This window comes from Loxodonta africana, chromosome 7, assembly GCF_030014295.1.
Source record: "Loxodonta africana isolate mLoxAfr1 chromosome 7, mLoxAfr1.hap2, whole genome shotgun sequence".
Taxonomy (NCBI): Eukaryota; Metazoa; Chordata; class Mammalia; order Proboscidea; family Elephantidae; genus Loxodonta; species Loxodonta africana.
Window position 1 is genome coordinate 9,972,931 of NC_087348.1, and position 24,082 is coordinate 9,997,012.

At 59.2% G+C, this 24,082-nt stretch overlaps 1 protein-coding gene across 7 annotated transcripts; it reads left to right on the plus strand.

Moving 5' to 3' along the window:
• Positions 1-981: 981 nt before the first annotated feature.
• On the plus strand, positions 982-21,312 carry CDC42BPG (CDC42 binding protein kinase gamma). Of its 7 annotated transcripts, none has more exons than XM_064287833.1 (37): positions 982-1,141; positions 3,646-3,737; positions 3,820-3,903; positions 4,431-4,526; positions 4,775-4,923; positions 5,381-5,474; positions 5,687-5,887; positions 6,018-6,266; positions 6,705-6,784; positions 7,696-7,793; positions 7,902-7,982; positions 8,234-8,346; positions 8,436-8,615; positions 8,894-8,986; positions 9,080-9,201; positions 9,301-9,373; positions 9,629-9,735; positions 9,815-9,929; positions 10,139-10,287; positions 10,363-10,451; positions 10,748-10,800; positions 10,887-10,985; positions 11,085-11,144; positions 11,454-11,559; positions 11,835-11,968; positions 12,049-12,188; positions 12,282-12,363; positions 13,266-13,482; positions 15,449-15,511; positions 15,612-16,211; positions 17,307-17,404; positions 17,489-17,573; positions 17,718-17,838; positions 17,962-18,079; positions 18,591-18,714; positions 18,830-18,915; positions 19,035-21,312. In XM_064287833.1, the coding sequence occupies exons 1-37, from the start codon at positions 982-984 to the stop codon at positions 19,110-19,112; spliced, it is 4,689 nt and encodes a 1,562-aa protein (XP_064143903.1). In that variant the 3' UTR covers positions 19,113-21,312. The 7 variants fall into 7 exon arrangements, with proteins under 7 accessions (XP_064143903.1, XP_003419657.2, XP_064143899.1 ...); XM_003419609.4 differs by having other exon boundaries at positions 20,168-21,312; XM_064287829.1 differs by having other exon boundaries at positions 17,489-17,838.
• The last annotated feature ends 2,770 nt before the right edge of the window (positions 21,313-24,082 follow it).

A 24,082-nucleotide genomic window follows, 5' to 3' on the forward strand; every position in this document is an offset into this window, starting at 1 on the left:
ATGAAAGAATTGTCTAAAACCACTAAAATGTCCCACCTTTTGACCTCTCATTTTGGACACACCACGACCCCATGTTGTCTAGTCCAGCTCAGCTGGACACAGATGGAAATCAGAGCTACCACTGGACAAAGTCAGCTCATATCCTCCTCCAGTCCTCCAGCATGTCTCGGACCTCTTCTTGCCCTTCTCACTCTAGTCCTTGCTCCCCCTAGGCTTAAAAAGCTTGTGTTGGAGGCATCAACCTCTCCAGTGTCTACCTCCGAGCCTCACCCTCAGCCCTTCAATTCTCCTTCGTCCTTCCCAGGCCTCAGGGTGCCCATCTGCTAAATGGGTGTAACCATCTTTGCGCCAGCTATCTGTCCCCCAGATCTGCTGTAAGGATACAAATAAAGTGAGGTCAGAAACTGGCGAGTGCTCTTGGGGTTGGGGGAGAAGGGTGTGCCAAGAGCGGGCCGGCGTCCCAGGAACTACAGCTCCCATCGGCTCCGGGCCCGCGGGCGTCCCCAGCGCCAAGGGAGAGGCCGCAGCTGCCCAGGGGGCAAGGGACGTTGCAGTGTCCTGGACACCCCCAGCCTAGGTTGGGGGCCGGCGAGCACCCTGGCAGGGCTGGGACTGGGGCCGCGCGGGAACCTGGGTGGTCTTTCGGCCCCCACGGGGCGCCCTCCCGCCCCGCTCCACCCAGGAGTTACTTTTAGGGACCCGCCCCCCCACTTCCTGGCCGGGAGTTGTCCACGCCCCCGCGCGCCTCCGCCCTCCCTCCTTCCCTCCAGCCGCGGCTCCCATTGGTCGGCGCGCACCTGCCCGTCCATCGGGGGGCGGGGCGCGGCGCCCAGGTGAGGGCGCGCAGGCGGTGGCGGAGGAAGGTGACAGCGGGGAGGGCGAGAGGGCGGGGGAGGGCGCACGGCGAGACGGACTCTCTGACCGGTGGGCGGGCATGCGGGCGGCCCAGCTCTAGCCCGGCGCTGGGCTCCGGCCGCAGCCATGGAGCGGCGGCTGCGCGCGCTGGAGTGGCTGGCGCGGGGCGAGGCCGGCGGCGGCCCGTGGCTCGACGGTCTCCTGGACTTGCTGCTGGCGCTGCACCACGAGCTAAGCAGCGCCCCCCTGCGGCGGGAGCGCTACGTCGCGCAGTTTCTGAGCTGGGGTGAGTGGCGGGGGCGGGGCGGGAGGGCCTCCCGAGGGCCACCGCGTCGGGACCCCCCCCCGCCCCCGGCCACCGCGTGTTCCATGCCCACAGAGCCTCCGGCAGGGACGCGCACCCCACAGGCGCTCCTCTCACTGGCTCACTCACCTACACCGGAGCCCGCAGGCCCTCCCCCTCACCTGCGCACTTCACACACTTGGGCATTCTAGAAACCCTCACTCAGATTTTTGCAGGCCCCCGCACATGTACGCGACACCCGCACACACATTCTCAGACACTCTCAGAGAACCACACAAGGACATACACAAACTTGTTCCCACATACAGATCCTGGTGCATGTACACAACGCTTACAGCCGCGAGAGGGATTCTCTGTATAAATCTTACAACTCGCAGACTCATGGGAACACACGCTCACACACAGACCCCCATGCATATCACACATTGACACACATGTTCTCAGTCTCCCACACACTCACTGGGGACACTCGTAGCTTAGGGCGAGACCCCGTGAGCCCACACTTTACCCTGCAGACCACCCTGGCTACCCTGGCTCTGACTCACGCTCACCTGCTGGCCTACTTCCGCTCACAGATCAGAAGCATCTCACGCTTGTGGACACTCTCCTACACACACACACAATTTCCATCTTCCTGTGTACAAGAGCACCCAGGCTGGGCACAGGAACCCACCTCGGCTCCTTTGTGCAAGCCACCGGCCAGGCTCCTGGAGAGCTGCCAGGAGAGCCAGGCCAGGGGGCCAGGGGGCCTGGCTGGAGGTGGGTCTGCGCCCCTTCCTGGTGACTCATCTGCTCCCTGGGAGTGGCTGGCCCGGGGTGACCCTGAGCCCAGTGTGGGCTCTGGCGCCAGCCCGAGGGCTCCCTGGTCACACCCGACTGGGCTATGGTGAGGGCACCGGGAGCCTGGCCAGGGGGTGGGGTGAGGCGGGTGTTTGCCCAGTGGGCGACTGACGTTCCTGGCAATCCTGAGCTCTGGACAGGCACAGGGTCTGGCTTGGTACGGTTGGGGGGCTGCCACCCAGGCGTGCCAGCCCATTCCCCCAGGGTGAGGGCAGGGCCTCGGCCTCTGGCCTGCCTGTGTTCCGGGACACCTGTGAATGTGCCTGTGTCTGACTGTGTTGTCACCAGCCCCTGTGATGCACATGCACACACATGTGTGTTTGCACACGTGTGTGCTCCTCCCTGTCTGCCTCTGGCACCTCTGCCTGGGATCCCAGCGTGGGGACCTGTCTGTTGACATCTCCCGAGGTAACTCACAGGGCGGTGACTCACTCTTCTGCCCCAACTTGCCCCTGCTCCTGCCCAGAGCCCCCCTTCTTTGGTAAGGCGAGGGGGCTGGGCAGCCTGGCCCGGGGGTCACACCTCCTAATAGGGGTCCTAGGCTTTGGTCCCTAGCTGGCTGGTGGGTGGCCACCCTGGCCTCACTTCTCCCTTGGAGGCCTGTGGCTGCTCCTTCCCCATTCCCCATAGATACCTGGGAAAGAGACAATTAATTTTTGTAATGAGGCTTCCACTCCACCCCAGCTGCAGGGGTTCTGCTTGATAAACCTGTGGGGCAGCTCTCTGCCCCACCCACAGACCCACCCAGCTAGCAGGGAGTTTACCCTCTGACAGGGGGAAACTGAGGTAGGGAGCCAGACCTCAGCTGCCCTTAACCCCTACTGGTCACTCTTGCCTCCCTGAGTTTCCAAAGCCAGGCCTGGGGTGACTCCTGGCCTGGAGAGGCGTGGGACGGGCAGGAGATGCCCCTCAGGGGGGGTGTCAGGGGTATGAGGGAGGAGGAGGTTCTTAGCCAGGCACAGGCCGAGTCCAGGGAGGGGGCAGGGCTAGGCATTGTAGGGCTAGTCAGGCTTGGCAGGGCCCTGTGTGCTCTCACCCTCAGGTGCCAGTGGCCATGCCAGCTAGAGGTTTTTTTGGCCTGGTTTTGAGTCTTGTGAGAACCTGGGCAGACTGGTATCGAGGCCTCCAGCTGAGAAGGCCTCATATGGGGAGCCCAGGGCCTGTCCTCCCAGGGTCCTGCGGGACCATTGTCCTACCTGCCGTCTGGAGCGGACTGGTACCTCTGTGCCTGCAGGGTGCCCGGACCCAGGCCTACAGCTTCTGACCAGCAGAGAAGCCTCTCTGGGGACAAGGAATGTCACCCGTCCGGTTCCCCCAGACAGGCCCTGCCTGGCACTGCTAGTGGGTCAAGCATTGTGAGCTGGGGTGGGAGTGGTGGCCCCATCACCCTCAGAGTGGCCTGGCCAGCCAGTATCAGGCCCCCAGGCTGGAGAGGACTACAAGTCCCATCAATCCCTGGGGTGGAGCTACCTGGAGTCTGGGGACCAGGACAAGGAGCCAGGCAGTGAGCAGAGCCAGCACCTCCACCTTCCATGCCCCTGCTCCACCTCCCACCAATGGTCCCTGGGAGGACATCTGTGCCCCGGCCACACAGCAGTGGCAGCACCTGGTTTTCCCCCCTGAGCCCCACTCTGTGTCCTCCTCAGCCAGTCCCTTCGTATCGAAGGTAAAAGAGCTGCGGCTGCAGAGAGACGACTTTGAGATCTTGAAGGTGATCGGCCGAGGGGCCTTCGGGGAGGTGAGCAGAGAGCCTGGGGGTTGGGGGTGGGAGGAGGCTCTTTGCACCCAGGTGGGGTGACCCATCCTCCCTGTGGCCATAGGTCGCTGTGGTGAGGCAGAGAGACAGTGGGCAGATTTTTGCCATGAAAATGCTGCACAAGTGGGAGATGCTGAAGAGGGCTGAGGTCAGCTTGGGGCCTGGTGGGACTTTGACATGCACAAATGGGTGGGGGTACCGTCACAGTGACCTGGCAGGCCAATGTCAGGTCCTCAGGCTGGAGAAGACTACAAGCCCCATCAGCCCCTGGGGTAGAGCTACCTGGAGTCTGGGGACAGGGTCAGGGAGCCAGCCAGTGGGCAGACAGAGCTAGCACCTCCACCTTGACTTTGGTACTCTGCGAATGGGTGGCATCCAGGGAGGGACAGGGTATCACTGCTGAACAGACAGGGGATGCCATCCCTGATCTCTTAGCCGCTCCTCATAACAAGCTTGTCTTAAAAGCAAGCAGAGTATTCCCATTTCCTATGTGTGAAAACTGAGGCCCAAAGCCATAAAGCAGGGCTTGGGCTCCCAGGAGGCCAGCCTGGGGCAGAGCAGAGCTATGAGTTTCATCCAGCCACCTAGACTTATAGAGTCTTCCTCCATCTCTGAGCTGACCGGAGGGGTTTCTGGGCTCTGACCCCACCCACTCCTCCCCAAAACCTGCTGCAGACGGCCTGTTTCCGGGAGGAGCGAGACGTCCTGGTGAAGGGGGACAGCCGTTGGGTGACTGCCCTGCACTATGCCTTCCAGGATGAGGAGTACCTGGTAAGGATACTCGGCAGGGTCACCTGGGAGCAGAGGAGACAGAGGAGGCCCTCAGGGGCCAGGGACACTGGGTCCAAGGAAAGAGAAAGAGAGACCTTCCTACTGGGGCCATTTCCACTTCCCACCAGCTCCTGGGCCTGAGACTCCAGCCCTCTCAGAGGCCGCGGGGTAGGCAGGAGGGCTTGGGCCCAGGGAAGGTACCCCTCCCCAACACTGATTCTCACCTCCCCCACCCCACCACCACTCAGTACCTGGTGATGGACTACTATGCCGGAGGGGACCTCCTCACACTGCTGAGCCGCTTCGAGGACCGCCTTCCGTCTGAGCTGGCCCAGTTCTACCTGGCTGAGATGGTGCTGGCCATCCACTCACTGCACCAGCTCGGCTACGTCCACAGGTGGGGCCCTGAAGCCCCCGCTGCCCTGCCAGCTCTGTGGGGGGCTAACATCTGCCGACCATGCACCCAGCACCTGGCATTCCTCACTGATTCCTTTTAATCTTCATTCCAAAAGCATGTGCAATGAGGGCTGCTTCTGTCCCCATTTTACAGGTGGGAAAATTGTGGTTCAGCACCTGGCCCGAGAGGCTCAGGTGGTAGGTGGCTATGCTGTGGTTTACACTGGGGACATTTGACCCCTGCATCCCTCACATCACTCTGCTGCCTCCAAAGGTCCACCTTATGGGTCCCTTTCCCCAACCTGGCCACTTTCTTCCTCCTTGGGAGCCAGGAAGCCTGGCCAGCAGCCTTCTCTCCCTCCCGCATGCGTGTACCTTGCTCACATGTATGCTTGGGCATATACTGAACACACCTCCACACACACCGGTCAAGTCCTCACCATCCCTGTCCTCCTCAGGGATGTCAAGCCAGACAATGTCCTGCTGGACATGAACGGGCACATCCGCCTGGCCGACTTTGGCTCTTGCCTGCGTCTCAACAACAGCGGCATGGTGAGGACCCTGCCCCCAAGTGGGAGCTCCCTGGGGAAGGGAGGTACAGTGAGGGCCTCAGGCTCCCAGAGGAACAAAGAGCTAGGCCCAGGCCCCAGGTGAGGGGCACCAGGCCAGCTGAGCCCTAAGGGAGTGAAATACCAGGCCCAGGGCCATGGTGAGGGCCCAGCCTGAGGCCATCTTCACGGCGTCGTCAACACCACCACCCACAGGTGGACTCCTCGGTGGCTGTAGGGACACCAGACTACATCTCCCCTGAGATCCTGCAGGCCATGGAGGAGGGCAAGGGCCATTATGGCCCGCAGTGTGACTGGTGGTCTCTGGGAGTCTGCGCCTATGAGCTGCTCTTTGGGGAGACGCCCTTCTACGCTGAGTCCCTGGTGGAAACTTACGGCAAGATCATGAACCATGAGGTTTGGCCGCCAGGATCTGGGGTTCTGGGGAGGGCGGCGGGATGGGCTCCCCAAGTCCATATGGTTGGAGACGCCTGCCGGGGAAGGTGGGATCCTGGACCCATGCACCCTTCTCTGGCTTGGCCTGCAGGATCACCTGCAGTTCCCCCCAGATGTGCCTGACGTGCCAGCCAGTGCCCAAGACCTGATCCGCCAGCTGCTGTGCCGCCAGGAGGAACGTTTGGGACGTGGTGGGCTGGATGACTTCCGCAACCACCCCTTCTTTGAAGGTGTGGACTGGGAGCGGCTGGCAACCAGCACGGCCCCCTACATTCCTGAGCTCCGTGGGCCTGTGGACACCTCCAACTTCGACGTGGATGACGACACCCTCAACCACCCAGTGAGTGGCTGGTCCCACTGCAGGGGAGCTGCTTTGACCCTCGCCGGCCCAGGAACCGCCCAGAAGTTCCCCAGAGTAGTTGCCGGGCTGGGGAGGAGGCCTATGGACCCCAGGGGCTTGAGGGAGTCATGGCTTACCTGGGGTTAGGCTGCACTGAGGTAGGTTGTGCCAAGTGAAGGTCGTTTGACCCCAAATGTCATACTATCAGCCAGAATTCATGGAAGGAAGAGAACTCCCAGCAGCCCCTGGGAGGCCACAACTTCAAGGACTCCAGGGAGCTGTGATCTGTTTGCCCTCCCCCCCGACCCCATGTTAGTTTCCACTAGCTGTGCCCCTGAGCACGGTGAGGAGGTCTTGCCCACTGCCAGGGGGCCTCCCAGTTCTCGAGCCTCAGTCTGGAGCTGTCTGCTGACTCTGACTCTCCTGTGCCTCCTGCAGGGCACCCTGCCACCACCCTCCCATGGGGCTTTCTCAGGTCACCACCTGCCATTTGTGGGCTTCACCTATACCTCGACCAGGTGAGTCCAGCCCTCACTCTCTGGGGTCTTGAGTCCCACCTAGTAGGAAGCTGGAGCTGCCTAGCCTGGCAGATGCTGGGAGTGAAGCCCGTCAAGACCCTGGGAAAGGGGACTGAGTGGCCCACCCATGCCTACATGGTCCAGCAGCTCAGGAAGTAAGCCCTCAGAAGGACAACCCCGATGTCCTCAGGGCCCTCTAGGCCCCAGCCCAGCATTTGGCCCTCACTGCACCTCACAGCAGGCGGGAATGTCCTGGTTTTGGAGCTAGAGGCCTAGAATTAGAAGGGCCCCTACCACTCCCCAAGCCTCATTTGTGCCTCTGTGAAATGAGCAGGATTCTCTCTGCCTGATCTTACCCGCAGGATTGGCCTGAGATCCTGGGTGAGGGCTGCTCCCAGGGTGATTTGCCTCATCGAGGTCCTGGGCGAGGGGTGCTCCCAGGGTGATCTGCCTCATCGAGGTCCTGGGCGAGGGGTGCTCCCAGGATGATCTGCACTAATGGAGTGTTTACTGTGGGCCCCAACCACTGAGTCCCCTTGACAGCCTCAGAAGAGGCCCTGGTGTTGCTGCTATATTGTTCTCTGAGGAAACTGAGGTTCAGATACATTAGGTGACTGAGGTCACGCAGGGCCGGGGCTGGGACTTGAACCTAGGCCTGGGGGACCTTGTAGCCACTGCCCTGAGATGCCACATGCATCAGCCTGGGCATCTCCTGAGGGGCCTCCCGGTCCCTTGCCCTCCCCTGTGGGCTCTGGACTGATTTGTCTCTTGTCCCAGCATAGAGCTGGGCTGGTCTCGGAACTGGTGCGCAGTGGGTGTTTCTTGGTGGGATGAATGAATGGATATAGGAGGAAGATTTAGAGAGTGGGTTTTTGCTAATTTACATGACCTCTGATCTCCCCCGGCCCTAGTCCTGGTCCTGAGGGCGGCTCCGAGCAGCTGGCTGCCCTGGAGCGGAAGATCATGTGTCTGGAGGAAGAGAAGGCAGAGCTGAGCCGGAAGCTGTATGGTACGGTGGGGAGCCAGTCAGGCAAGGTTGGGCAGGGCAAAGTGGGTCTGACGGAGGGCCGCTGCTGCAGGGCTAGCTGCTCACCTGTGGTGCCTTCTCCCTGGCCAGAGGTCCGGCTGAGCCCCTCAGATCGTCAGGACCTGGAGCAGCTACGAAAAGAAGTGCAGACCCTACGGGAGAGGCTGTCAGGTACCTCCCACCACCTGCCTCCGTCCTCCCCCAGCACACGCTGAGTCAGACCTGGGTTCTAGTCCAGCCCCTGCTCCATGCATGCTGTGCGGTCTCGAGGAAGTATCTGAAGCTTTCTGAGCCTGCATGTGAACGGTGGCCAGGAGACTCACCTCCTAGGCTGGGACAACGTTTCCATGAGATGCTACCTGTAGAGTGCCGGCTGAGGCTGGGCAGTCCATACATGTGGTCTTAGTGACTGTTTCTGGCAGAGACACTGAAGGAGAGGGATGGCAAAGCCCCCTTGTCCCAGATGGATAGGCCCCCTGCTGACAGCCCAGGCCAGGCCAGTGACCTACGTCAGGAGAGAGACCAGCTCCGCCAGGTGAGGGCTGGTAGATGAGTGACCAGGCTTTGTGCTGAAGAGGTCTGTGCACTGACCCAGGCCTTGTACTCCCCACCCCTGACTCCCAGGAGCTGGCTGAGGCTCAGAGAGGGCTTCGGGCACTGGAGCAGGAGCTGTGCCGAGCCCAGCAGCAGCAGGAGGAGCTGTTCCAGAGGCTGCAGGAGGCCCAGGAGAGAGAGGTGGCCACGGCCAGCCAGACCCAGGCCCTGAGCTCCCAGCTGGAGGAAGCCTGGGATGCCCGGAGAGAGGTGGGTGCTGGGTGAGGTGGGCAGGGGGAGCAGGAGGGCCCTGCCTCTCGACCTCCATTGTGTCTGAAGGAAGCTGGGAAGCTCCATGGGGAGTGCTGGGAACACAGTGTGCCTTTGTACCCCCACTGTGGCTGGCCGAGGCCTGAGTGAGGGGAAAGACTGGTCAGCTGCCTCCTCACTCCCACCCTGGCTGGCAGAGCCTGAGAGTCTGTTGCAAGCGGGGGAGATGGGCCAGGGTAGGCACCATCTGCATTGCCTGCCTCTGTATCCCATCACAGCTGGAGGCCCAGGTGGCCAGCCTGAGCCAGGAGGTGACTCAGCTGCAGAGACAGTGGGAGCGGAGCCTTGAGAAGGAGTCGACCTCAGTCAAGGTAGTGAGGCCCAGCCCCCTCGCCAAGAGGCGTGACCCTCAGGCTGACCCCACTCAGGGTCTGCAGATCCTGATCCCTCTCCATGTTCTCAAGACTGTCCACACAGCCTCTGAGACCAATGGCACGGGACCACCCGGGGGTGGGCTGCAGGAGGCCCAGCTTCAGAAGGAGGTGGCTGCCCTACGTGTGCAGCTGGACCAGGCCCGCAGTCAGGGGTGAGCCGGGTGGCCAGGGAGGGTGGGCTGGGGTCGGGGGTGGGCAAGCCAGGGCCGTGGCCTGGAGCTAGCTCACCCCCTTGGCCCTTGCCTCCCCAGGCCGAGTGGGAAGGAGGAGGTCCTGTGCCGGCTGCAGGAGGAGAACCAGCGGCTGAGCCGGGAGCAAGAGCGGGTGAGCAGGGGTGGACACAGAGCAGCATGGATAGACACACCATGGCACAGAGGTGGGGAGCCAGCCGGGTGGGTGGTCAGAGCTGCCAGGGTCCTGGGGCAGGATGGCTTCCTGCCATGGCTCACAGCTGGTGTGCAAGCTGCAGCGGGTGAGCCAGGGTGGACGGCGCAAGGCCCAGGGGTGCTGGGAGGACAGATGGCAGACGGGGCTGCCAGCCCCTGGGGGCTGACCCCCACCTTCCCACCCTGCCCACAGCTGGCGGAAGAGCTGGAGCAGGAGCAGCAGAGTAAGCAGCGGCTGGAGGGGGAGCGGCGGGAGACAGAGAGCAACTGGGAGGCCCAGATCGCCGACATCCTCAGCTGGTGGGCACCCGCTGGGCTGGGCCTGGGCCTGGGTGGGGCTGAGGGCCTGGACCGTGACCCTGAGCCCTTTCCCAACCAGGGTGAATGATGAGAAGGTCTCAAGGGGGTACCTGCAGGCCCTAGCCACCAAGATGGCAGAGGAGCTGGAGTCCTTGCGGAATGTGGGCACCCAGACGCTCCCTGCCCGGCCACTGGTAAGCCCAGAAACACCCTGGGGGTGCAGGAATCTCATCAGGCAGGTGGGGGGCAGACACTGAACTCACAAGCTCACAGCGGGTGAGTGGCCCAGCTGCAGCCTTAAGCCCGGCCAGGTAGCGTGGGGAGCAGCATGCGCTGGCAAGAGGGTACCTCTGAGGCAGCCGGGCCCAGAAGGCATCTTAAATGGGTCCCCTGTGGCCACCAGGACCACCAGTGGAAGGCACGGCGGCTGCAGAAAATGGAGGCCTCGGCCCGGCTGGAGCTGCAGTCGGCACTGGAGGCCGAGATCCGGGCCAAGCAGGGCCTGCAGGAGCGGCTGACGCAGGTGCAGGAAGCCCAGTTGCGGGCCGAGAGGTGAGGCCGGGCAGGCACAGCACAGGCTGGGTGCCAGGGAGAGGCCTGTGGTGAGCCTGCTGTGTCCTTCCCCAGCCGTCTGCAGGAGGCTGAGAAGCAGAACCAGGGCCTGCAGCAGGAGCTGGCTGCACTGCAGGAGGAGCTGCAAGCTCGCGGGCCAGGGGGTGAGTGGCTGTCTGCATGCCTTCCTGGGGTGAGCCCTCCCTGGTAGCCTCATAGTCACCAAGCGGGTTCCTCAGCAGCTTGCAAGGCTAAGAAACAGGAGTTTGTCCTGGACCCCGCCATCTGTCCCCAGCACTGACTGAGCACTTGCTGTGTATAGCCCCTACCACAGTCTGTGACAGCTCCCCCATTTGACCGAGGTGGAAACCAAGGCCCCATTGGCCCCTGGTTCCTGAGGAACAAGTGTTAGGGCTCGGCGAGGGACCCCACCCCCAGTGACCCTGTCCTCTGTTTCCAGACACCAAGCCACTGAACACCCTGCTTCCCTTCCTGTCCTTCTGGAGCTCAGAGGTAAGGACCAGGGAGGGCCGTGGAGGGGGGCCAGGAAGAGCAGCACCAGGCCTTGACACTGCCCCCACACTGCCCTCCGTCCCCAGAAGGACTCCGCCAAGGACTCTGGTGTCTCAGGAGAGGCTTCGAGGTCAGGGCTGGAGCCAGAGCTGAGGCCAGAGGGCCGCCGCAGCCTGCGCATGGGGGTGAGACAGGCGGAGTCCTGGAGTTGGGGGGCCAGGCCCCACCCCCTCTGCCCCACACCCTTCACCTGTTTGCTCACGCACTGCCCCCCCCACCTGCAGGCTGTGTTCTCCAGGGTACCTGCTGCCACCACAGCCCCTGCAGACAGTCCTCCTGCTAAGGTCAGTGCCCCAAGGGGCCACGTGGGCGGGCGGGCTAGACTGTTCTGCCAGGCTTCCAAGGACCTGCTTGGGTTCCTCCATGGCCTGGTCTTGGTCAGGTGGCTGCATCTACCCTCCAAGAGCCCCTTCTCCATCATGGCCACCAAAAGCAGAGTATGGCCAGAGTGGCAATGAGTTTGAGTACTGCTATAGATTTACTGGCCACCCGGGCCCAGCTCCCCCAACCTGTGGGCCACTCTCAGGGATGGGTGTGGGGCCTGGGGAAGCTATGGTCAGGCTTGGAGTGATGGCATGTCCCATCGTCCCCAGCCCGGCTCACATGTGCTGCGTCCCCGGACCTTCCCCTCCCCCACCAAGTGTCTCCACTGCACCTCGCTGATGCTAGGCCTGGGCCGCCAGGGCCTCGGGTGTGACGGTGAGAGCCCCACGCGTTCACACTCCCGCACCCTTTGGTGGGGGGAAACGTGTTAGAGGTGGGAGGCTCCCTGGGCCTGACAGCCAGGCAGCTTTTCTCACCCCTGGGTCACGGGTGCCTCCTGAGCCACCTCTCCTACTTCCTAGGTTTTTTTGTCTCCCTAGATGGGAATTGGTTCCGGTTCATCAAGGCCTCAGGGAAACCGTGGGTGGGAGTGACCAGAGGCCAAGCCATCCTTCCGGTGCTCACCATCTGCCCTCCTGTTTTCCCCACAGCCTGCAGCTACTTCTGCCACTCAATGTGTGCCCCACAGGCCCCCCTCTGCCCTGTGCCCCCTGACCTCCTCCGCACGGCCCTGGGAGTGCACCCTGAGACGGGCACTGGCACTGCCTATGAGGGCTTCCTGTCGGTGAGCTGGGGCAGGGAGACAGGGAGACGGGGAGGGGGCTGAGGGCCTGCGTGGGCCCCACCACGCCTGCCTCTCCCCAGGTGCCTCGGCCCTCGGGCGTCCGACGTGGCTGGCAGCGGGTCTTTGCTGCTGTCAGTGACTCGCGCCTACTGCTGTTTGATGCCCCTGACCCACGGCTCAGCCCGGCCAGTGGGGCCTTCCTGCAGGCACTGGATCTGAGGTGGGTGCTGGCAGTGGCGTGGGGCAAGAGACTAGTGGGTGAGGGGGATGGCCAGGGCATTGCGACCTCTGACCTGCTCCATGGACATCCCAGGGATCCCCAGTTCTCAGCCACCCCCGTCCTGGCCTCTGATGTTATCCACGCCCAATCCAGGGACCTGCCACGCATCTTTAGGGTGAGTGCCTGGTGGGCCAGCCAGGCTTCATCCCCTCCAATCCCATCCCCACTCCAGCCACTTTTCTCCAGCCCCTTGCTGCCTCCTCAGCTTTTGTGTGGACAGCAACAATAGCCTCTATTCTGGCACCTGCATCTACCACCCACCCTGCAGCCCCAATGAGCTTTCCATATGTGAATCTGGCCATGCGCTGCCTTGTTAGGACCTTCGTGGCTCCCACTGTCCTCAGACCCCATGGGTCTGCCCCTCCTGACCTCCCCAGCCTCCCCTTGACGCCTCTGCTCCGGCCGTGCTGTGCTTCCTGAGGTTCTAAGAGTGCCCTCACCTCTTGGCCCCTACACATTCTGTTCCCTCTGCCTGGAATTGCCATCCCCCTCCCAGCCCCCTGGAAACCCTAGTGGCGCAGTGGTTAAGAGCTACGGCTGCTAACCAAAAGGTCAGCAGTTCGAATCCACCGGGCGCTCCTTGGAAACTCTATGGGGCAGTTCTACTCTGTCCTATAGGGTCGCTATGAGTCGGAATCAACTCTATGGCAATAGGTTTGCTTTTGGTTTGGTCCCAACCCCCTAGCCCCTTACCCACCTCGACTTACTCCTGGTCATAGCACTTGTCCCTCAGGCTCCAGCTGACAGGTCTCTTCCCTGGGAAGTCTTCCTGCACCTCTTGGTCTGGGTTAGGGTGCTCTCCCCTGTATTCCCACTATGCCTCATCCTTCCCTATCACAGCACTGACCATGGCTCTCTGAAATTGTCCGTGTGCTTGTTGGACTCCCATCTGGATTATGACCCACAGTATGACTGTGCCTAGCCCTGCACCTGGTGGAAAGAGGGAAGTGGGAGGATGGCTGGCCCTGGGCCTGGTCTCTTGCCCCTGGCCCCTCCAGCCTGGGTCCCTGCCTACAGGTGACTGCCTCTCAGCTGGCAGTGCCGCCCACCACATGCACCGTGCTGCTGCTAGCAGAGAGCGAGGGCGAGCGGGAGCGCTGGCTGCAGGTGCTGGGTGAGCTGCAGCGGCTGCTACAGGACGTACGGCCACAGCCCCGACCTGTGTACACCCTCAAGGAAGCCTACGACAACGGGCTGCCGCTGCTGCCCCACACGCTCTGCGCCGCCATCATCGGTGAGCCCATAGGGACTGTGGGGACAGTGCAGGCCCAGGCACGGTCACGAGGGCCACCATTGCTGCCTAGTCCCTGCAGCCATCAGCAGGAGCCTGTGGCCTTGCTGCCCACACTTGTGTCCTCTGCAAGCCTCCTCCGGGCATAGCTGTGTGAGGAGCCCTGGGGGGCAAGGGCCTGACTTCTCATCACTCCATTTCTCTGTGCCTCAGTTTCTCCTTTTTCTAAAAGAGATCCTCATGTGAGTGGAAACAAACAAGGGTCCTGGTGCTCCTACTGCCAGCTGGGTGGCCACGGGCAGCTGTGTGACTGCTCCAGGCCTCCCTCCATCTCCTGAGGATCTATTAATTCCTGCAGCTGCCAGAGCAAGTTCCCACTGGGTGGCTTAAACACCAGACATTCCTCCCCTCCCAGTTCTGGAGGCTAGAAGTCTGAAATCAAGGTGTCGCAAGGGAAGACTTTAGGGGGGAGAATCTGTTCTGTGCTTTTCTTTTAGCTTCGGGTGTTGCTGGCAATGCTTGGTGCTCCTTGGCTTGTAGACTCCGTCACTCCAATCTCTGTCTCCACCATCACGTGGTATTCTCCCTGTGTCTCTGTGTCTTTTTTCTTGTCATGAGGATACCAGTCATTGGATTAAGCACCCACCCTGCTCCAGTATGACCTCAAAACCAAACCCATTGCTGTCGAGTAAATTCCAACTCACAGTGACCCTCTAGGAGAGAGCAGAACTATCCCATAGGGTTTCCAAGGAGCAGCTGGTGGATTCGAACTGCCAGCCTTTTGGTTAGCAGCTGAACTCTTAACCACTGTGCCACCAGGGCTCCAGTATGCCCTCATCTTTACTCATTATGTCTAACCCACTGCCGTCAACTCAGTCCAGCTGATAGCGACCCTACAGGACAGAGCAGAACTGCCCTATAGGGCTTCCAAGGCTGTAATCTTTAAGGAAGCAGGCTGCCCCATCTTTCTCCCTCAGAGCAGCCGGTGGGATCAAACCACCAACCTTTCGGTTAGCAGCTGAGTGTTTTAACCAGTGCACCACTAGGGCTCCTTCTAATTATATCTGCCATAACTCTATCTCCAAATAAGGTCACATTCTGAGATCCAGGGAAGGACATGAATTTTGGGGGGACAAAAAATATATATTTTTTATTCAACTCAATAGCTCCCTGGGTGGTGGAAACAGTTTGCACTCGACTGCTAACCTAAAGGTTGATGGTTTAAACCCATCCAGTGGCACCATGGAAGAAAGGCCTGGCAATCTGCTTCTGTAAAGATTACAGTCCAGAAAACCCTGTGGAGCAGTTCTGTGTAACACATGGGGTCTCTGTCAGTCGGAACTGACTCCAGGGAAGGGTCTGGTTTATTGAGCCCAGTACAGTGGGGCTGCCACGAAGTTCACTATACTCAGCAGGGCCTCCATTATTGACAGCTGGAAAAGAAAGGAGTGGAAGCTCTGCTCCTTGGCTTCTCCCGGCAGCTGAGGCCCTGAGCCAGCCCCTGCCCTTGGGGAGCTGGGATCTCTCCCAGCAGTCACTCAGGGTGGAGCCACAGGATAGACTGTGTGGGACCCCGGGGCCAGTCAGAGCCAGAGCGGATGAGGGCACTTGCTGAGCAGGGACAACTGTGGGTCAGGACTCTGTTGAATATAATCTATACTGCCTCAGCTCTTCCTCATAGCAGCTCTGTGACGAAAGTACCATTGACCCCATTACACAAGGGGAAACCAAGGCTCAGAGAGGGGGAGTGACTTACTCCAAATTCCAAAGCTCAAGATGGTGGGCCTCTGACCTTGACCCCTGCTCCCCATTAAAGCCAGTCCAGATTCTGGGAGAGAAGGGTCCAGTGAGGCAGGGACGGTGGGATCACTGTCCCCATTTCCCCAAGAGAAACTAAGGTCCAGCAAGGAACGGTCTACCCAGGCTCCCTGCCAGTGGACAGGCCCTCTGACCTCTGACCCTCTCCCAGACCAGGAACGGCTTGCTCTGGGCACTGAGGAGGGGCTGTTTGTGATCCACCTACACACCAACGGTACCTGCCCCCCTGGGCCAGGGTGGGTGTGGGTGGGGGTCGGCCCCAGAGGACTGGGCTGCTCCTTATCCACTAGTTGGTGATGCCCTCCCTTCTGCAGACATCTTCCAGGTGGGCGAGTGTCGGCGGGTGCAGCGGCTGGCCATGAGCCCCACTGTGGGTCTCCTGGTGGTACTGTGCGGCCGCGGCCCCAGCGTGCGCCTCTTCGCCCTGGCCGAGCTGGAGAATACAGAAGCCACGGGTGCCAAGATCACTGAGTCACGAGGCTGCCAGGCACTGGCAGCTGGGCGCATCCTGCAGGCCCGCACCCCTGTGCTTTGTGTAGCTGTCAAGCGCCAGGTGCTCTGCTACCAGCTGGGGCCGGGCCCAGGGCCCTGGCAGCACCGAATCCGGGAACTGCAGGCACCTGCACCTGTGCAGAGCCTGGGGCTGCTGGGCGACCGGCTGTGTGTGGGCGCGGCTGGGGCCTTCACCCTCTACCCGCTGCTCAACGAGGCTGCACCCTTAGCGCTGGGGGCCGGGCTGGTGCCTGAGGAGCTACCACCGTCTCGCGGGGGCCTGGGCGAAGCGCTAGGTGCTGTGGAGCTCAGCCTCAGTGAGTTGCTGCTGCTCTTCACCACTGCCGGGGTCTACGTGGATAGTGCTGGCCGCAAGTCTCGAGGCCACGAACTGCTGTGGCCAGCAGCCCCCACGGGCTGGGGTAAGGCCTGGGGAGGGTGGGGCTGGGCTGGACTCCAGGCACCTACTGTGTACCCCACTTGGCAGAGTGAGATGGGGTTCCAGCCAAGCTCCTGGCCCCGCAACAGAGGCCCTTCACACCCTGACTCCTGGTGCCCCTTGGCTACTTGCATGGGCCCTTCCTCTTCCACACCTCAGTCCATGCTTTACCCCTTCTGGAGCTGCTTTCCTTTTTGTACCTGGCAGAGCTTAACCAAGTCCAGCTCCAGTTTCGGCTCAGCCTGGAGCGGGCAGGCACTCCATACACAAGGACCGTGGTTGTTGTCATCGTCCTTACTGCTTTCATTCTCCCTGCCTCACCCTCCCCCATCTTTGGGACATGCCTCGTCTTTGTTCCCTCACCCCTTTGTTCAGGCCTCTGTCCTGGTCTTTATCACCTTCTACTGTAATGATGGGCTTGGTGCACTGGGTGGGGACTGCTGAATGGGCTGGGCTGCTTCCTTCATCCACGTTCAGCACTGGCCCAGGCAAGCACACCCAGGGGCTCTGAATATTTGGGGAGTGAATGATGAATGAATGAATGAACGATTTGGGCAATGGGGGAGTCCGGCATTCACCAGTAATTGGTGTGATGGGGTAAGGCCTGGAAGAAAGGAAGGATGGCGTTCCCATCACAAGCTATGGCTCTTCCCAGGGTGGGGCCTGTGAGTTGGGTGTAACAGACATTCAGCACATGGGCCTGGGTGGCAGACTGACGGGTCCAAACCCCAGCTCTGGTTCACCTGCTGGGTGACTGGCCATCACTGAGCTCCGAAGTTCCCGTTTCCTCATCTGTGAGTTAGAAGTGATAACAGTACCTACTCAGAGCTGTTTGAGAATTAAGGGAGGGAAAACGGCAAGTGTTGAGAACTGTGCCCTATGTGCAATGGGCTTGTTATTTGTGCTGTATTGTGGAGTTTGGGTGTGGTCACCAGGATTGTTCTCAGACAAAGACAGGGGAAGTTACTGTGCTGTTGCTGCGCACAGGGTGTTCCCCTGATGCAGAGAAGAAAACATGCTCAGAGAGGTGCTCGCCTCGCCAGAGGCTGCACAGCACAGGCAGTTTCCCACCCTGCAGGTTACGCAGCCCCCTACCTGACAGTGTTCAGTGAGAACTCCATCGATGTGTTTGACGTGAGGAGAGCAGAATGGGTGCAGACCATGCCACTCAAGAAGGTCAGGGCCTCCCCAGACCCTGGGCTGGACTGGGGGTCGGGTTGCAATGTGGCAGCATGACCCGACCTCTGCCTGCTGCCTCAGGTGCGACCCCTGAACCCAGAGGGCTCCCTGTTCCTCTATGGCACCGAGAAGGTTCGCCTGACCTACCTCAGGAACCGGCTGGCAGGTGAGGGAATGTGCGCGTGTGTACGTGCGTGCACCTCTATGTGCAAGTGTTCCTCCTGTGTGCCTTCACCTGTGCACACGTGTGACCGTGAGAGCCAGCGGACTGGGGACTTGGGAGCACTACCCAGCTCTGTTCTTCCCACAGAGAAGGACGAGTTCGACATCCCCGACCTCACGGACAACAGCCGGCGCCAGCTCTTCCGCACCAAGAGCAAACGCCGCTTCTTCTTCCGTGTATCGGAGGAGCAGCGGCAGCAGCAGCGCAGGTGCGCGTGCGTGAGGCGGGGGCTTGGGGGGGCGGAGCCTCCTCCTACTCTGGGGCCGGGGCGGAGCTCAGGGCAGGAGGGCGGGGGGTGCGGCCCCCTTCCCACATTTCTGTTGGCCCTCAGGGAGATGCTGAAGGATCCCTTCGTGCGTTCCAAGCTCATCTCACCGCCAACCAACTTCAACCACCTGGTGCACGTGGGCGCCACCGACGGGAAGCCCACTGCCAGGGGCCTGGCCCGGGTGAGTACTGCGGAGCCAATCACAGGCCTCGCTGGTGAGCTCAAGCCAATCGCAGGCCCCCCTGGTGAGACTGAGCCAATCGCAGGCCTCCCTGGTGAGACTGAGCCAATCGCAGGCCTCTGGTGAGCTTGAGCCGATCGCAAGCCTCCCTGGTGAGCTCGCGCCAATGGTAGACCTGTGATTACCTGGGCTCCTGGCCTGTGACTCATTGCTGATACCTGGGCCCTGAGCATGCCCAGGCCTGGACAAGTGGGTCTCATTTGTCCTGACTTGCGCTGTCCCCTCCTCAGCTGGAAATCTTGGTGGCGTAGTGGTTAAGAGCAGCAGCTGCTGACCAAAAGATTGGTAGTTCAAAGCCACCAGGCACTCCTTGGAAGCTATATGACAGTTCTACTCTGTCCTGTAGGGTTGCTATGAGTCAGAATCGACTTGATGGCAGTGGGTTTGGTTTTTAGTTTTCTCAGCTGAGACTGTCCGCCCATCCCAGCCCCTCCACACTGTTCCCCAACAGGTTCCGGAAGAGAAGGGCCGAGGTGCCCGCAGCTCCGGCCCGCAGCGGCCCCACAGCTTCTCAGAGGCCTCTCGGCGCCCAGCCTCTATGGACAGCGATACCCTCGCTGGAGACGTGGACCCCAGTAAGGGCAGCCCTAAGGGCTCCAATACGTCCACATCCCTCCCCAGATTCCACCCGCTTGGAGCCCTCAAGTACTGACCATAGTGTTTTTATCCCCTCCTTTGTTCCTGGAGCAGTGAAGAGGAAACCTCGGACATCTCTGTCCAGCGAATCTGTGTCCTGCCCGCAGGGATCGCTGAGCCCTGCAGCCTCCCTAACGCAGGTGAGCTGTGGGGCTTGTTCCACCCCTATCCAAAGGAGGGGCAGTCCTGTGCTGTGCTAGACTGTGCAGGACTGGAGGCCAGCGGCCAACCAAGTCAAGCCCATCCCTGCCCTTGGCAGCTCTGTGTCACCCATCAGCGGGCCCCAGCAGGAGCCTGGCAGCAGGCTGGCTCTAGTGTCCCAGCTGTGTGGCCCTGAGTGAGGTGCTCAACCACCCTGAGCTCGTCTCATCTGTAAAATGAGGCTGTTATCATAAGGTCTGTATCAGGTGATGCCTGGGAAGAGCCCAGCACATGGGGAGAGCACTGGGTGGAGCTCCTGGGACCCCTAACAGAGGACCGAGGAGCCCTGGGGGAGGCATCTCTGGGAGGTGGAAACAGTTAAGTGCTTGACTGCTAGCCAAAAGGTTGGCAGTTCAAACATACCCAGAGTCACCTCTGAAGACTGGCTTGGCAATCTACTTCCAAAAGGTCACAGCCTTGGAAACCTTATGGAGCAGTTCTCCTCTGTACACATGGGGTTACCATGAGTCAGAATCAACTAACAATAACAGACGCCCAGATCGTGGGCAGAGGGGTTCCAGAGGAAGGCCTAAGAGGAGGTGGGAAGGCTCCCACCTATCCTCCAGCCACATTGACTACTTCCCTCCCACACACACACCCACTCAAGCCACACCAGGCCACCCAGAGCCCTGAGACTTGCCACGCTCTTTCATACCTCTGGCTCTTCCCCTGCTCTGCCTCCTGTTTTGAATGCCTTCCCAATCCTTAGCCTAATCAATGCCCAGGCCACCCTCAAGGCCCTGCACCAATATCACCTTGTGCAAAGAAGCCTTCCTGGTGGCCTGGTCATGGCCTCCCTGGGCCTTCCATGGGTGCCTAGCTTGTGGCACCTACTGTGCTGTGGCTGTCTGTATGGGTGCCTATCCTCCTCCCCTGACTGTGGCCTCCTTGATAGTGGGGCTCAGGCCTCTCTCTTCTGCCCAGAGTAAAGCATGTTCGCTGATTGAATGAAGGATGGAGTGAAGGAAGAAAGGGACCTTGAGTTGGGCTCCAGGGTTAGGTAGAAGTTCCCCAGGTTCTTCCAGTGACTCATGCACCACCCCACCCCCTCATATCTGGCCTCCTTCAAGGGCCTGCTAGAGCAAGTGATGAGTCCTAGGGAGGCTTCTGGAAGGCACTGGCCTGGTGAGGAACAAGTCTTGCCTGCCTCTCCCCACCGTGACTTCCTCCTATTCTCCCCACCCCCACCAGGTCTCAGAGCGGCCCAGGAGCCTCCCTCCGGCCCCTGATTCAGAGAGTTCCCCTTGACACCCTCCAGCAGGGCCCACCCCAATCCCAGGACAGAGGGATGTGTGGGAGCCAAGAGCTTGAGGAATGCCATACTCCGGCCGGTCCGGACATGTGGAATTCGAACTCGGGGAAGGCCTGGGCTGGGCAGCGGCAGGAGGCTTGCCTGGGTTCCCACGACTCAGGGTCTCGACCCCCAGCCCTCATCCTACCTTTCCCCTCTGGTCCCAGCCTGTGCTGGTCACTAGGAATAGAATGGCCTCCTCGGCCCTGATCTCCAGGGAGACTGTGCCAAAGCTCTCATTTTGGGTCCCAAGCCCCTGCGTCAGGGTGAGAGAGGGAGAAGGCCCCGGGCCCCGGAACAGGTCTGGGGCCCTGTGCTGCCATCAGGACCCTCACTGAGGCCAGAATGGGGCATGTCTGGGTCTCTGCTCAGGGTCAGGGTGGGAAAGACAGGTGCTGGTCCAGAAGAAAAGAAGTTAGAGAGTAGAGGGAAGGATGTAAGTGAAGAAGGTGAGAGAGAGGAAGGGGGTGGAAAGGAAGTGGGAGAGGAGGTAGAGAGGAGAAATTGGAAGGGGATGGAAGTGATCCAGAGGAGGAGAGAGGGATAAAGGAGGTGATGAGGAAGAAGAGATGAGAAGGGTGGAGGGGAGAGGTTCTGGGAGGAAAACACAGCCCCACGGATCCTTTCTGGGGAGGAGCTCGGTGAGCTTGGGACCAGGGAAGGGGCTTCATGAGCAGGACTGACATTGTTGTCTAATCCGTCCAAGGTGAATCTAATTCCTAGGCAGGGATGGAATGGGATAAGATGGGGGGTATTTATAAGGCTCCTTGGTGGGGAGGAGGGCACACGGGCCTTCCCAGAAAGGGGCGACCTTTTTTCTTGAAGCTTCAACCAACTCTGTATTAGGGGGTCATATGGGGACATTTTCTTATTGATCACAGTCATTATTATTGTTATTATATTACTATTTTTATTAAACTTCTCCCTACTGAAGTGTGGGGGGCAAAATGAGTATTTATCTTCTCAAATGGCACATTCCCAGATGGGATTGATCCAATGTTCCAGGAGGCAACAAGAAACCAATAAAGACAGCTTTGTAAGCTGCTGGGCTCTCCACCTGGATCTGTCCTCCTGGGATTCAGAAAATGGTGGGTGGGAGAATTTGAGGGGAATGGGGGGAGCGAGGGTATCGGGGACAATGAAAGACCAGGTCTTCTTCCCTATGTTTTGAGGAATCAGAAGATAAACTCAAATAGGATAACTGGGAAGAATTTAACCAAGGGATAGTTTACAAAATTGTGGACAGGGAGTTGGGGTGCCCCAGCGCCAACAGCAGTGGGGAACTGTTACCCCAGGCCAGCCAGCAGGAGGAGGCTGTGTTGTGACCTGGCAGGAGCTGTGGCTTTTGGTGGAAGAACATGGCCACGCCAAGCAGGAAGCCAACCCGGGAAATAAATCTTCCTGCCTCCCTTTGTCCAAACCCATCCAGCAGCCAGAAGGCCCAAGAGCCCAGTTATGATCTTACAGGGCAGTTTGGGGGGCACAGATCAGAGAGGAGAAGGGTAGAAATGGATCTGGAGGGGCACACCCAGGGTATCTAGCACCCTGATGCCTGACCCGGGGGAGGGAAGACCTGGTTGGAATCTCACTTGCTCTTAGTGTGGTGTCCATGCCTGGGCAGACCCAGGCCTTGAGGTTGAGCTGGATGTTGAAGGAATGGGGCCTAGGGGTCCAATGGCTGTGCCTGGAGGCTCATAACCTAGCCCTAAAGCTGGGGACAGTACCCAAGTACCACCATCTGGGTGAGGATGGGGGGCTGGAGAGTGCCCACAGAATTCCAGGGCCTGGTTAGGAGCCCAGGCTTGAGAGTCAGATGACTGGATTCTAGTCCAGCTGTGCTGCAAGTTACTTGACCTCTCTAAGCCTCAGCTTCCCCATCTGTAAATGGGGATCATTAAGCCCATCTCATGGGGGTTTTTGGTGAGACTTTGGCAAAATAGAAATGTGTCCTCTGTGTGCCTATTGAATGCAGAGGTGCAAAGAGGGGGCCCTAGGCAGACAACAGGATGCTCAGGCCTCTGGCAAGCTAAGGCCTCCAGCCATCCCTCACCAAATGAAGAAATAGCCTGCTCCCCAGAGCCCAGCAATCCTTTGCCAAAAGATAGAATTTTCAAATTAAAAAAAAATTTGTTTTCCCCATATTTTATGAGGATGAATTTCAAGTCTACACAAAGACTGAAAGAATATGAATAATAGATAAGTGGTAACTTTGGTGAAGGGTAAAAGCCTACCAAACCTGTTGCTATCAAGTTGATTCCAACTTATAGTGACCCTATAGGACAGGGTAGAACTTGCCCCATAGGGTTTCCAAGGAGTGCCTGGTGGATTCAAACCGCCGACCTTTCGGTTAGCAGCTGTAGCTCTTAACCACTACGCCACCAGGGTTTCCTTGGTGAAGAATAAGACAGTTAAGTAATACTGGGGAAGTCCACACAACTTGAACAAGGCAAGGTCATGGAAGCTTCATACACACCTTCAAACTCCCTGAGGGACCAATTTACTGGACTGACAGCTGGGAACCGTGGTCTCAGGGGACATAGTTTACAAAGAAAGTGTTCTACATCCTACTTTGGTGAGTAGCGTCTGCGGTCTTAAAAGCTTATGAGCAGCCATCTAAGATACTCCATTGATCCCACCCATCTGGAGCAAGGCAGAACGAAGGAAACCAAAGACACAGGGAAAGGTTAGTCCAAAGCACTAATGGATCACAACTACCACAGCCTCCACTAGACTGAGTCCAGCACAACTAGATGGTTCCCAGCTACCACCACCAACTGCTGTGGCAAGGATCACAATAGAGAGTCCCGGACAGAGTTGGAGAAAAAGGTAGAACAAAATTCTAACTCACAAAAAAAGACCAGACTTACTGGTCTGACAGAGACTGCAGAAACCCCGAGAGAATGGTCCCCAGACTCCCTTTTAACTCAGTACTGAAGTCACTCCTGAGGCTCATCTTTCAGCCAAAGATTGGACAGGCCCATAAAACCAAACGAGACTACATGGGCACACTAGCCCAGGGGCAAGGATGAGAAAGCTGGAGGGGACAGGAAAGCTGGTAATGGGGAACCCAAGGTCGAGAAGGGGAGAGTGCTGACGTGGGAGTGGCAACCAATGTCACAAAACAATATGTGTATTAATTATTTAATGAGAAACTAATTCTGTAAACCATCTAAGACACAACAACAAAAAGCATATGAACCCATACACCCTCCACCTCGGCTCCCTGATTATTAACATTTTCCAGCTTTTGCTTCCCCTCTACACTTATTGGCAACCCTGGTGGCGCAGCGGTTAAGAGCTACGGCTGCTAACCAAAAGGTCGGCAGTTTGAATCCGCCAGACGTTCCTTGGAAACTCTGGGGCAGTTCTACTCTGTCCCATAGGGTCCCTATGAGTTGGAATCGACTCGACAGCAGCGGGCTTGGTCTACACCTACCTGTATCTAGTACATATACATAGTGTGTATTTTGCTGAACCATTCTAAAGGAAGTTGCAGACATCTTAATACTTGGCATCTATATGCTTTAGTAGGCATCTTTTAAGAATGAAGAGCCTCTCCTTAGAAACCATTGTTACCATCTCAGTCTCAAGAACTTTAACAGCGATACAGCAAAATTATCTAATATTGCCTCAAAAATGCCCTTCACAAGCCCACTCCTCAGACAAATATTAGGCTGGACTATAAAACTTGAAATAATACTCATAAAGACTATATCAGCCCGAGACCAGAAGAACTAAATGGTGCCCGGCTACATCCGATGACTGCCCTGACAGGGAGCACAACAGAGAACCCCTGAGGGAGCAGGAGAGCAGTG

Coding starts and splice junctions, on each gene's coding strand:
- CDC42BPG (XM_064287829.1), top strand. CDS start 982: ATGGAGCGGCGGCTGCGCGCGCTGGAGTGGCTGGCGCGGGGCGAGGCC. Junction 4,924..5,380: donor CAGCTCGGCTACGTCCACAG/GTGGGGCCCTGA, acceptor TGTCCTCCTCAG/GGATGTCAAGCCAGACAATG. Junction 10,801..10,886: donor TGTCCTTCTGGAGCTCAGAG/GTAAGGACCAGG, acceptor CTCCGTCCCCAG/AAGGACTCCGCCAAGGACTC.